Source organism: Salmo trutta, chromosome 18, assembly GCF_901001165.1.
Source record: "Salmo trutta chromosome 18, fSalTru1.1, whole genome shotgun sequence".
NCBI lineage: Eukaryota > Metazoa > Chordata > Actinopteri > Salmoniformes > Salmonidae > Salmo > Salmo trutta.
In genome coordinates this window covers 1032618-1043662 of record NC_042974.1, presented here as the reverse complement: position 1 = coordinate 1043662, position 11045 = coordinate 1032618, and the positions used below count along the sequence as shown (strand labels likewise).

Here is an 11045-nt window from a genome sequence, read left to right as displayed (position 1 = left end):
GATAGATGTACTCCGTAGATATAGATGTAAACTATAGATATATGTAAAGTATATATAGATGTAAACTATAGATAGATATATGTATCCTATAGAGAGATGTAAACTATAGAGAGATGTAAACTATAGATAGATGTAAACTATAGATAGATATATGTATCCTATAGATATATGTACCCTATAGATAGATGTAAACTATAGATATATGTAAACTGTAGATAGATGTACTCTATAGATAGATGTAAACTATAGATAGATGTAAACTATAGATAGATGTAAACTATAGATAGATGTAAACTGTAGATAGATGTACTCTATAGATAGATGTAAACTATAGATAGATGTAAACTATAGATAGATGTAAACTATAGATAGATGTAAACTATAGATAGATGTAAACTATAGATATATATAAAGTATAAATAGATGTAAATTATAGGGTTGGGATAAGTTTGAATCGTCACCGTGGGAACAACATCTTCTATGTACTTCCAGATTAACTCAGTTACCGAGTAAGTGTATACATTGACGCTATTCTCAGAATCAAGTCCGTGTGATCAAAGCAATCTTGAAGCATAGATTCCAATTGGTCAGACCAACGTTGAACAGTCCTCACCACTGAATCTTCCTGCTTAAGTTTCTGCCTATAGGTGGGGAGGAGCAGAACAAAGGCGTGATCTGAATTGCCGAAGGGAGGGCGGGGGAGGACCTTTGAGCCGCCCCGGAATGGAGAGTAACAATGACCCAGAGTGTTCGAGGACAAGTAGCACAGGAGATGTGTTAATCGAATTTCGGGAACATTGTCCTCAGATTTATTTTATTAAAGTCCCCAGCTACAATATGCAGTTTCCAGTTTGCAGAAAGTCCTTTAATGCCGTCGTGGTAAAATTATCTCGGGAGGTAATGCAATTGGCATTTCATGATGAGGTATTCCAGATCGGAAGAACAAAAAGACTTGAGTTCCTGCGAGTTACCACAATCACACCATGATTTGTAAATCATGAAGCATACTCCTCCACCTTACTTTTTCCCGTAGAGTTCTTTCTTCCTGTCCGCACGATGGACGGTGAACCCAACTGGCTGAATGGATGGGGACAATATATCTGTAGAGAGCCATGATCCCGTAAAACATAGTACGTTACAGTCCCTAATGTGTCTCTGGAAGGAGATCCTCGCCCTGAGCGGATCTACTTTATTGTCCAGGGACTGAATGTTAGCGAGTAGTATACTCGGAAGCGGTGGATGGTATGAACGCCACCAGAGTCTGACTAGGGCCCAACTCTTCTCCAGCATCAGCGTTTTGGTGCAGACCCCACTATAAATAGAGCTGCCTTGGGAAGTTCAAACATACGATCCAGTCCAGGGAAGTCACATTTCTGGTTGAAATGCTGGTGACTGATCGCCAATCTAATATTCAAAAGTTATTTTAGTCTGTAGGAAATAATACATGAAACGTTCTGAGTAAATAATGTAAGAAATAACCCACACAAAGAAAAGAAAACACTGCAAAGTTGGCCAGGAGCTAGAAACAGGGTGACCGTGTCTGCCGGCACCATCTTGTATAGGTCTAAGTGATGCTCATGCGTAAGGGAAACATTTTAGGACAACCTCATCCATCCTCCTCCCTACTCAAGAAGGGATGAGGCTGAGGTCGTCCTAAAATGTACGCCATAATTGAAAATGTTTTGCAGACCCAAAGGTCACCCTGCACTCTGTTTCAGCGAGAGATAAATAAGGTCCTGTCTCTTTATACAGATAGAGATTTCATTATTGTTTTGCTCAGTGATAATGGCACTAATTGTATTCCTTAATTCACAGCACCGTTAGGATAACCAACGTCTGGCTGCGTCCGTAATGGCACACTATTCACTATACACACTATAATGCACTACTTTTGACCATAAAAGATGCATTTTAATGGCAAGCATAGACGTGATAAATCTTGATCCGATTGTGATCGGATCATCTTGATGGGATAATGCCAACCACATGTTAGCACCAGGTATAAACAGGGATAGAGATACACTTCTAGGGTCCATCCTTAGATTATATGTGACATGCATTGTCAATCTTCAAACTCCATTCTACTGTGCTCATCCATGCATATTGTGGTTGTGAAGACGATATGGGATGACTCCAAAATATCCTTTCTTGTTCCTTTCTTGTTCATTTTATTATGAAAGCTATTGTATCATTGAGAAGAAGCCACCTGACCGAAAAGGTCCAATTAGAAGGTTTTAATTAATCAAACTCACAATCCACAAACATTGCATGTTTAATTGAAAAAAATAAATGAGAAAACATAACACACATTTTAAGACACTGTTTTGTACAGTAAACTATATTATCTGTAAATCCAATGTTCAGAACCAAATGAACAGTCCTTTAGAATCTTCACACAACGTCTTCGACCTGTTACAGAGAACGCACTACCTATGACTTTCACATTAATGACGGTTTAAATGACAAATAAGCAACTTTAACTTATCCTTTTACATCATAAGAAGAACCCACATCATAATAAACACAACATAATTTTTTAGGGGGGGGGAACATTTACAAAATCCATCAATACACAATTACCATCCATTGATTCTCACAGATGCTGTGGAGAATCTTGTTTGAAATAGTTAAAAATGCCAATTGCTCTGCAGGATTGTTTTCTGTATATGTACATGATGTCTTTTATAATTGTGCATGGGCTGTGTGATTGTGTACACACATTGATATCTACATACAGGTCATGTGATAACACAAAATAAATACAGAAATAATGCTCGATTCATGTTTGTCACTGTGACTCAAAACATGTGAAATGTTGAATTTCAAAATATACAGTAGCTTCAATATGAAACAGTATTCAATCTCTGAGAGTTATCTGGATTACCTGCTTAGCATGTGGAGCCAAGCCATCTCTGACCCAGCTGACAGTAAATCTGGAGAAGAGTTGGAGTTTGCAAGGCAAATGACTGTCAGCTGCTTTCTCCCATTTTAGACTGATTCCACAGGGATCCTGATAACTGTTCCTTTGTTTCTTTATATTCCCCATGAAACTGCAGCCTCATTTATCAGACAGCTCTATCCATTCATAGTATTCTGTATTCTGAGAGGCCTATTTCACAGCCTGATGCCTCCCCATACCTCCTCATCTCATCTTCCTCAGCCTCATACCTCTTCTCATCTTCCTCAGCCTCATGCTTCCTCATCTAATCTTCCTCAGCCTCATACCTCTTCTCATCTTCCTCAGCCACATACCTCATCTCATCTTCCTCAGCCTCATACTTCCTCATCTCATCTTCCTCAACCTCATACCTCATCTCATCTTCCTCATCTCATCTCATCTTCCTCAGCCTCATGCTTCCCCATCTCATCTTCCTCAGCCTCATACCTCCTCAACTCATCTTCCTCAGCCTCATGCTTCCTCATCTCATCTTCCTCAGCCTCATGCTTCCTCATCTCATCTTCCTCAGCCTCATACCTCCTCATCTCATCTTCCTCAGCCTCATGCTTCCTCATCTCATCTTCCTCAGCCTCATGCTTCCTCATCTCATCTTCCTCAGCCTCATACCTCCTCATCTCATCTTCCTCAGCCTCATGCGGTTCTCTTTATCTCTCTTCTTTAGCGCATTGATGAACTGGTTGAAGAAGAGCTCTTGGTCTTTCTTCTTCAGAACTTGCTTGACGCGCTGGTCGTGGCCGTACTTATCAGAAAACTCTTTGAAAGTTGACCTGGCAATAGAGAAAAGAAGAGATCATCCTTGAGAAAGGTGTGGGAGGGAGGGATGGAGGGTGGGATGGAGGGAGAGAGGGAGGGATGGATGGTGGGAGGGATGTTGGAATGGAGGGAGGGAGGGATGTTGGAATGGATGGAGAGAGGGAGGGAGGGAGGGATGGATAGAGGGAGGGAGGGAGCGATAGAGGGAGGGAGGGAGGGATGTTGGAATGGATGGAGGGAGGTTTAAATACAGTAAAGACTAGAGCTACTCGGTTTTATAATTTTTTTGTATTGTTAAACAATTGTGGTTTTGAGACACGCAAACATGTATAACTTTAGTTTATCTTTTAGAGAAGCTCTGTAATTGTATTTTTATTTACAAAAAATAAGCCGTTATTAATAAGCAAGAGTTAGGACAAGTTAAAGGAAGCCATAGAATACAGAGAACTCTGTCCACGGGGTTACAGTAGTCATCAGCTAAACAGAAAGGTAGTCAGTTGTAGAAGTGATGTCATGATGAGAACACTATTTGTCATCATCACTGTGGTTGATTAAAGGGGAAAGCTAAATGACAAGCCACAACATGGTGACAACAAGCAATCTTGTTTTTTCTTTTATTAACAAATCCCCTGACCCAGAAGCTTATTTCAGTTTTAAATGATACCGTCTTGAGAAATAAAAATCTCTTTTACTCTTACCCAAAGTCGACACTTTAATATTTTGCTCTTCTTAGACTAACTTTGATCAATATTGTGAATTTAGCGTGGAAGAGGAGGTGTGATGGTGTGGGGGTGCTTTGCTGGTGACACTCTCAGGGATTTATTTAGAATTCAAGGCACACTTAAACAGCATGGCTACCACAACAATATGCAGCGATACGCCATCCCATCTGGTTTGAGCTTAGTGGGTCTATCATTTGTTTTCCAACAGGACAATGACCCAACACACCTCCAGTCTATGTAAGGGTTATTTGACCAAGAAGGAGAGTGATGGATTGCTGCATCAGATGACCTGGCCTCCACAATCACCCAACCTCAACCCAATTGAGATAGTTTGGGATGAGTTGGACCGCAGAGCGAATGAAAAGCAGCCAACAAGTGCTCAGCATATATGGGAACTCCTTCAAGACGGTTGGAAAAGCATTCCAGGTGAAGCTGGTTGAGAGAATGCCAAGAGTGTGCAAAGCTGTCATCAAGTCAAAGGGTGGCTACTTTGAAGAATTTAAAATATAAAATATATTTTGATTTGGTTACTACAGTGTACATGATTCCATATGTGTTATTTCAATGTAGAAAATAGTAAGAATAAAGTAAAAACCAACAAGTAGGAGAGTCCAAAACTTTTAGTATGAAGCTATTTTGTATGAAGCTATTATGAAGCTTTGTTGAATAGTTAAATCCCCTACTGTACTTGCAATTCTATTACACAGTTAGCTTCAGGTTTTACCTGGATGTGATTTTCGACTCCTCTAGCAGTTTTCTATACTGGTCTTTTGCTTGCAGCAGTTTGCTCTGTTTCTCCTTGTGTTCTTCCTTCATCCTCACTTTGACAAACTGGTCAAACACCTGGAGATGAGGAACACGGTCACGACTGGCACGAGAAAATGACTTTGAAGATCATTTGCAAGATAAAGACGACGGCTGTATCCTAATCCTCTTTACTGTCGACTTAACTCCTCTCACATTCACTGACAGGAGAAATGAAATGAAATCAAACTGTATTGGTCCCATACACATATTTATCAGATGTTATTGTGGGTGTAGCGAAATGCTTGTGTTCCTAGCTCCCAACAGCGCAGTATTAGCTAATAATTCACGACAATACACAGACATCTAAAAGTAAAAGAATGGAATTAAGAAATATATAAACATTAGTACAAGCAATGTCAGAGTCCAGAGTATAAATATACATGTGCAGTATATGTGATGGGATGTATAGACATTATGGACAGTCTGTGGATAGAATATGTAGTATGTCTGAAGAATACTTGGATAGAATACTATAAGTACAGCAGTAGTTGAATAGGATGGACTTGACTAGAATACAGTATATACATATGAAATGGGTAAAACAGTATGTAAACATTATTAAAGTGACCAGTGTCCCATGTCTATGTACTGTACATAGGGCAATGCAGCAGGTAGCCTAGTGGACTAGCGTTGGACTAGTAACTGAAAGGTTGCAAGATCGAATCCCTGAGCTGACAAGGTATCTGTCATTCTGCCCCTGAACAAGGCAGTTAACCCACTGTTCCTTGGCTGTCATTGAAAATAAGAATTTGTTCTTAACTGACTTGCCTAGTTAAATAAAGGTAAAACGCAACATGACAAAAACCTCAACAATTGATCCAAAAGGTTTTTGTGGAGTTTTACTAACATAATGCTTTCACCAAGGACAGAACACAAATGACAGTAATCATATATTGGGAGCATATCCATTAGGGGGGTGCTGACCTGGCCATACTCGTATTCCTAATCCTATCCATAAATTGACACTTGAAAGTCGGATCGGATTTGCCTAAGTAGATGTTATCAAAACACCTATCTCCCTGCATGTTTAGAGACCAAACACCTGCAGATTAGGAGCAGCGTGCAGAGGGGTTTGTGTCTGTGTCTTCAACTTACAGACGGCCAACTTAAACGTTCGCTGTCACTCAGTTAGAATGAACATCGGCGGTTCATCTTCTTTCCCTACCCTTGGCCCGCTTGTTAGATATTATGGACATTGATAGCTTGCTAGCTAGCAAATGTCCTCGCCATTGTGATTTATCACAGTAGCAGACAAACAGGAGGTAGCAGCAATCTAAAATGATCAGACCGAAACATGGGAGGAAGAGAAGTGATTGGTTGAAATTATGAAGCGAAGCAGTAGACAGAGAAACACAGCTCCCCTCTATCCAATCAGAACGGCAGGATCAACGTACATCCCACCCTTCTCTTTACAGACAAGCAAACCAGCCAATTGACTTATTTAGACCACATAGCACATTGCACTTGGTTGAAAGATGCGCACTGCCATCCCACATTGAATTTTTTTTTTGGGGGGGGGATCATGGATAATTACAAAAAATACTGGGATCATAATCGTATCAGGAAAGTTGCCCATTAGTTGTTTGTATTGTCTTACTTGGCGGTACACCCCTAATATCCATGCTGTCTTGTACTTTAAAGGTAAATTGGTCATTTCTGATTCAACCTCATTCACAATCTGTCAATAATGACCAATTAATCATTACCTATTAATCAATCATTAGTAATTGATTATAGCAAATTATTAACCAATGATGAAAAAAAATAAACCAATCATGACCAATTAACCAATCATGACCAACCGATAAAATAATCATGACCAATTAATCAATCATGACCTACCGATAAATCAATCATGACCAATTAACCAATCATGACCTACCGATAAATCAATCATGACCAATTAACCAATCATGACCTACCGATAAATCAATCATGACCAATTAATCAAACAAGACCATTTAAAGGAGGACAACTAGCAGAGTTCACCTGTTTCCTCTCCTCTGCAGAGTTTAGCAGAAGATACCGTGGATCAAACACAATCTTGTGCAGTTCTTTCTCCCATGTAGAAAACGCTGAAACCTGAAGAGACGAGAAAACGTATTCAAGAAGACATTCAGTACATGATGTAGGTCTTTCCATCATTCATCCAACCTGTTACATGATGTAGGTCTTTCCATCATTCATCCAACCTGTTACATGATGTAGGTCTTTCCATCATACATCCAACCTGCTACATGATGTAGGTCTTTCCATCATTCATCCAACCTGTAACATGATGTAGGTCTTTCCATCATTCATCCAACCTGTTACATGATGTAGGTCTTTCCATCATTTAGTGTTTTTGCTTCCTTTGCAGTTGCTGGTTCCTGTGTCCCTTGATGATTAGTTGCAATACAGGGATTCGAGGTCCCAATTTGAAAAGTATGGTTTAAATTCATTTCTCATGGAAAACTGTTAGAATTTAGGTCCGTCTCTGTGGCTGCATTTAGACAGGCTTGCCCAAATCTGATATTTTTTTTCACCAATTGGTCTTTTGACCAATCATATCACGTCTGAAAAACATGTGATTGGTCAAAAGACCAAATAGTGGAAAAAGAATATCAGAATTGGGCTGCCTGTCTAAACTCAGCCTAAGTGCATTTCATTTTGTATTCCGTTCAATATGCCTTTACCCCTCTCTCAAGGAGCATGTCCCTGAAGTGTGTGATGCGTAGTCCTAAGGGTAGAACAGTCCGATTTGGAGGAGTGTCACATGTCTCTGCGCCTGCCCTCTCTCTCAGGTCCTCATTACCATCCGCAGGTTCCTCCAGTCTGAGCAGGACAGAAACATAGAATCAGTTGTAGGATGCATCTCAAATGGAATCCTATTCCCTAAATGGAACCCTATTCCCTATATAGTGATCTACTCTTGACCAGGGCCCATAAGGCTTTGGTCAAAACTAGTGTACTGTACTGTACAGTGGTATTTGTAAAATGTTATTTAATTTTTCATTTAAAAGTACTTCGAAATCAGATTATTATTTTGTAGAGAAGTATCATTGTAATGTTAAACTATGAGTATGGTTAAGATGGGGGGGAAACTTTCTGATACTCACTTGTTCCTCTTGGTTTTTAAATAATGTTCATCTTCATCATCAGCATCATCGTCATCAGCAGATGGAGAGTTAGAACCGTCCTCTGCTGAGATAACGGACACACAGACAGAAGAGTTAGAACCGTCCTCTGCTGAGATAACGGACACACAGACAGAAGAGTTAGAACCATCCTCTGCTGAGATAACGGACACACAGACAGAAAAGTTAGAACCGTCCTCTGCTGAGATAACGGACACACAGACAGGAGAGTTACAACCATCCTCTGCTGAGATAACAGACACACAGACAGAAGAGTTATCCTCTGCTGAGATAACGGACACACAGACAGGAGAGTTAGAACCATCCTCTGCTGAGATAACGGACACACAGACAGAAGAGTTATCCTCTGCTGAGATAACGGACACACAGACAGGAGAGTTAGAGCCATCCTCTGCTGAGATAACGGACACACAGACAGAAGCATAGCAAACATCCTTTTTCAATGGACTCCAACAGACGCATAGTGTAACAAACATCCCTTTTCAATGGACTCTGACTTCATATAATTGGTCATTAAAAACAACTGTGAGAGAATCTATCAGACTAGAGTAGCATTGCTGCTCACCGTCTTATCAGCCATAAGTCAATGTTCAGTTCATGGTGGTTGTCCACATATTTACCAAAGTTAATTTGCCAGACATGCTTTGTTGGAACAGTGTGGTTCAGGTATAAGGTCATCGATACATAATCAGCTGGTAACTGCAATAAGGTTAAATCAATAAAGACAAAGCAACCTCTGGGAAATCTAGTCCGGGGAGATAATATCATCGCTGACAAGATCCAATGTAATTCAATATTTACAGAGCCAGTCACACACAGGACATCCATATTATCTATTCTATTAGAACACAAAAGAGATGGGGTGCATCCCGAATGGGACCCTAATACCTATATAGTTCACTTCTTTGGACCAGGGCCCATAGGGAATGGGGTGCCATTGGACCAGGACCCATAGGGAATAAGGGTGCCATTGGACCAGGGACCATAGGGAATAGGGTGCCATTGGACCAGGGCCCATAGGGAATAGGGTGCCATTGGACCAGGGACCATAGGGAATGGGGTCCCATTGGACCAGGGCCCATAGGGAATAGGGTGCCATTGGACCAGGGCCCATTGGGAATAGGGTGCCATTGGACCAGGGCCCATAGGGAATAAGGGTGCCATTAAACCAGGGACCATAGGGAAATAGGGAATAGGGTGCCATTGGACCAGGGACCATAGGGAATAGGGAATCGCGTGCCATTGGACCAGGGCCCATAGGGAATAAGGGTGCCATTAGACCAGGGACCATAGGGAATAGGGTGCCATTGGACCAGGGCCCATAGGGAATAGGGTGCCATTGGACCAGGGCCCATAGGGAATGAGGGTGCCATTGGACCAGGGGCCATGGTGAAAAGGGTGCCATTGGACCATGGCCCATAGGGAATAGAGGGTGCCATTGGACCTGGGCCCATAGGGAATCGCGTGCCATTGGACCAGGGTCCATAGGGAATAGGGGGTGCCATTGGACCAGGGCCCATAGGGAATAGGGTGCCATTGGACCAGGGCCCATAAGGAATAGGGTGCCATTGGACCAGGGCCCATAAGGAATAGGGTGCCATTGGACCAGGGCCCATAGGGAATAGGGGGTGCCATTGGACCAGGGCCCATAGGGAATAGGGTGCCATTGGACCAGGGCCCATAGGGAATAAGGGTGCCATTGGACCAGGGCCCATAGGGAATAGGGGGTGCCATTGGACCAGGGCCCATAGGGAATAGGGTGCCATTGGACCAGGGACCATAGGGAATAGGGAATAGGGTGCCATTGGACCAGGGCCCATAGGGAATAGGGTGCCATTGGACCAGGGCCCATAGGGAATAGGGTGCCATTGGACCAGGGCCCATAGGGAATAGGGTGCCATTGGACCAGGGCCCATAAGGAATAGGGTGCCATTGGACCAGGGCCCATAGGGAATAGGGGGTGCCATTGGACCAGGGCCCATAGGGAATAGGGTGCCATTGGACCAGGGCCCATAGGGAATAGGGTGCCATTGGACCAGGGCCCATAAGGAATAGGGTGCCATTGGACCAGGGCCCATAGGGAATAGGGGGTGCCATTGGACCAGGGCCCATAGGGAATAGGGTGCCATTGGACCAGGGCCCATAGGGAATAGGGTGCCATTGGACCAGGGCCCATAAGGAATAGGGTGCCATTGGACCAGGGCCCATAGGGAATAGGGGGTGCCATTGGACCAGGGCCCATAGGGAATAGGGTGCCATTGGACCAGGGCCCATAGGGAATAGGGTGCAATTGGACCAGGGCCCATAGGGAATAGGGTGCCATTGTACCAGGGCCCATAGGGAATAAGGGTGCCACTGGACCAGGGCCCATAGGGAATAGGGTGCCATTGGACCAGGGCCCATAGGGAATAGGGTGCCATTGGACCAGGGCCCATAGGGAATAGGGTGCCATTGGACCAGGGCCCATAGGGAATAAGGGTGCCATTGGACCAGGGCCCATAGGGAATAAGGGTGCCATTGGACCAGGGCCCATAGGGAATAGAGGGTGCCATTGGACCAGGGCCCATAGGAAATAGGGTGCCATTGGACCAGGGCCCATAGGGAATAGGGTGCCATTGGACCAGGGCCCATAGGGAATAAGGGTGCCATTGGGAATGCAACCATGAG

At 42.9% G+C, this 11045-nt stretch overlaps 1 protein-coding gene across 3 annotated transcripts in view; it reads right to left on the bottom strand.

Annotated features, from left to right (window-relative positions):
• Positions 1 to 3328: 3328 nt before the first annotated feature.
• LOC115152709 (transcription elongation regulator 1-like protein) overlaps positions 3329 to 11045 on the bottom strand; it is a 194348-nt gene continuing 186631 nt past the window's right edge. For all 3 annotated transcript variants that reach the window (XM_029697445.1, XM_029697444.1, XM_029697443.1), the window contains exons 10-14: positions 8340 to 8424; positions 7917 to 8055; positions 7231 to 7323; positions 5159 to 5277; positions 3329 to 3726 (exon numbers count right to left, since the gene is read on the bottom strand). In XM_029697445.1, the coding sequence (XP_029553305.1) occupies positions 3570 to 3726; positions 5159 to 5277; positions 7231 to 7323; positions 7917 to 8055; positions 8340 to 8424 (593 nt within the window). In that variant the 3' untranslated portion in view covers positions 3329 to 3569. The remainder of the gene's footprint in view (positions 3727 to 5158; positions 5278 to 7230; positions 7324 to 7916; positions 8056 to 8339; positions 8425 to 11045) is intronic.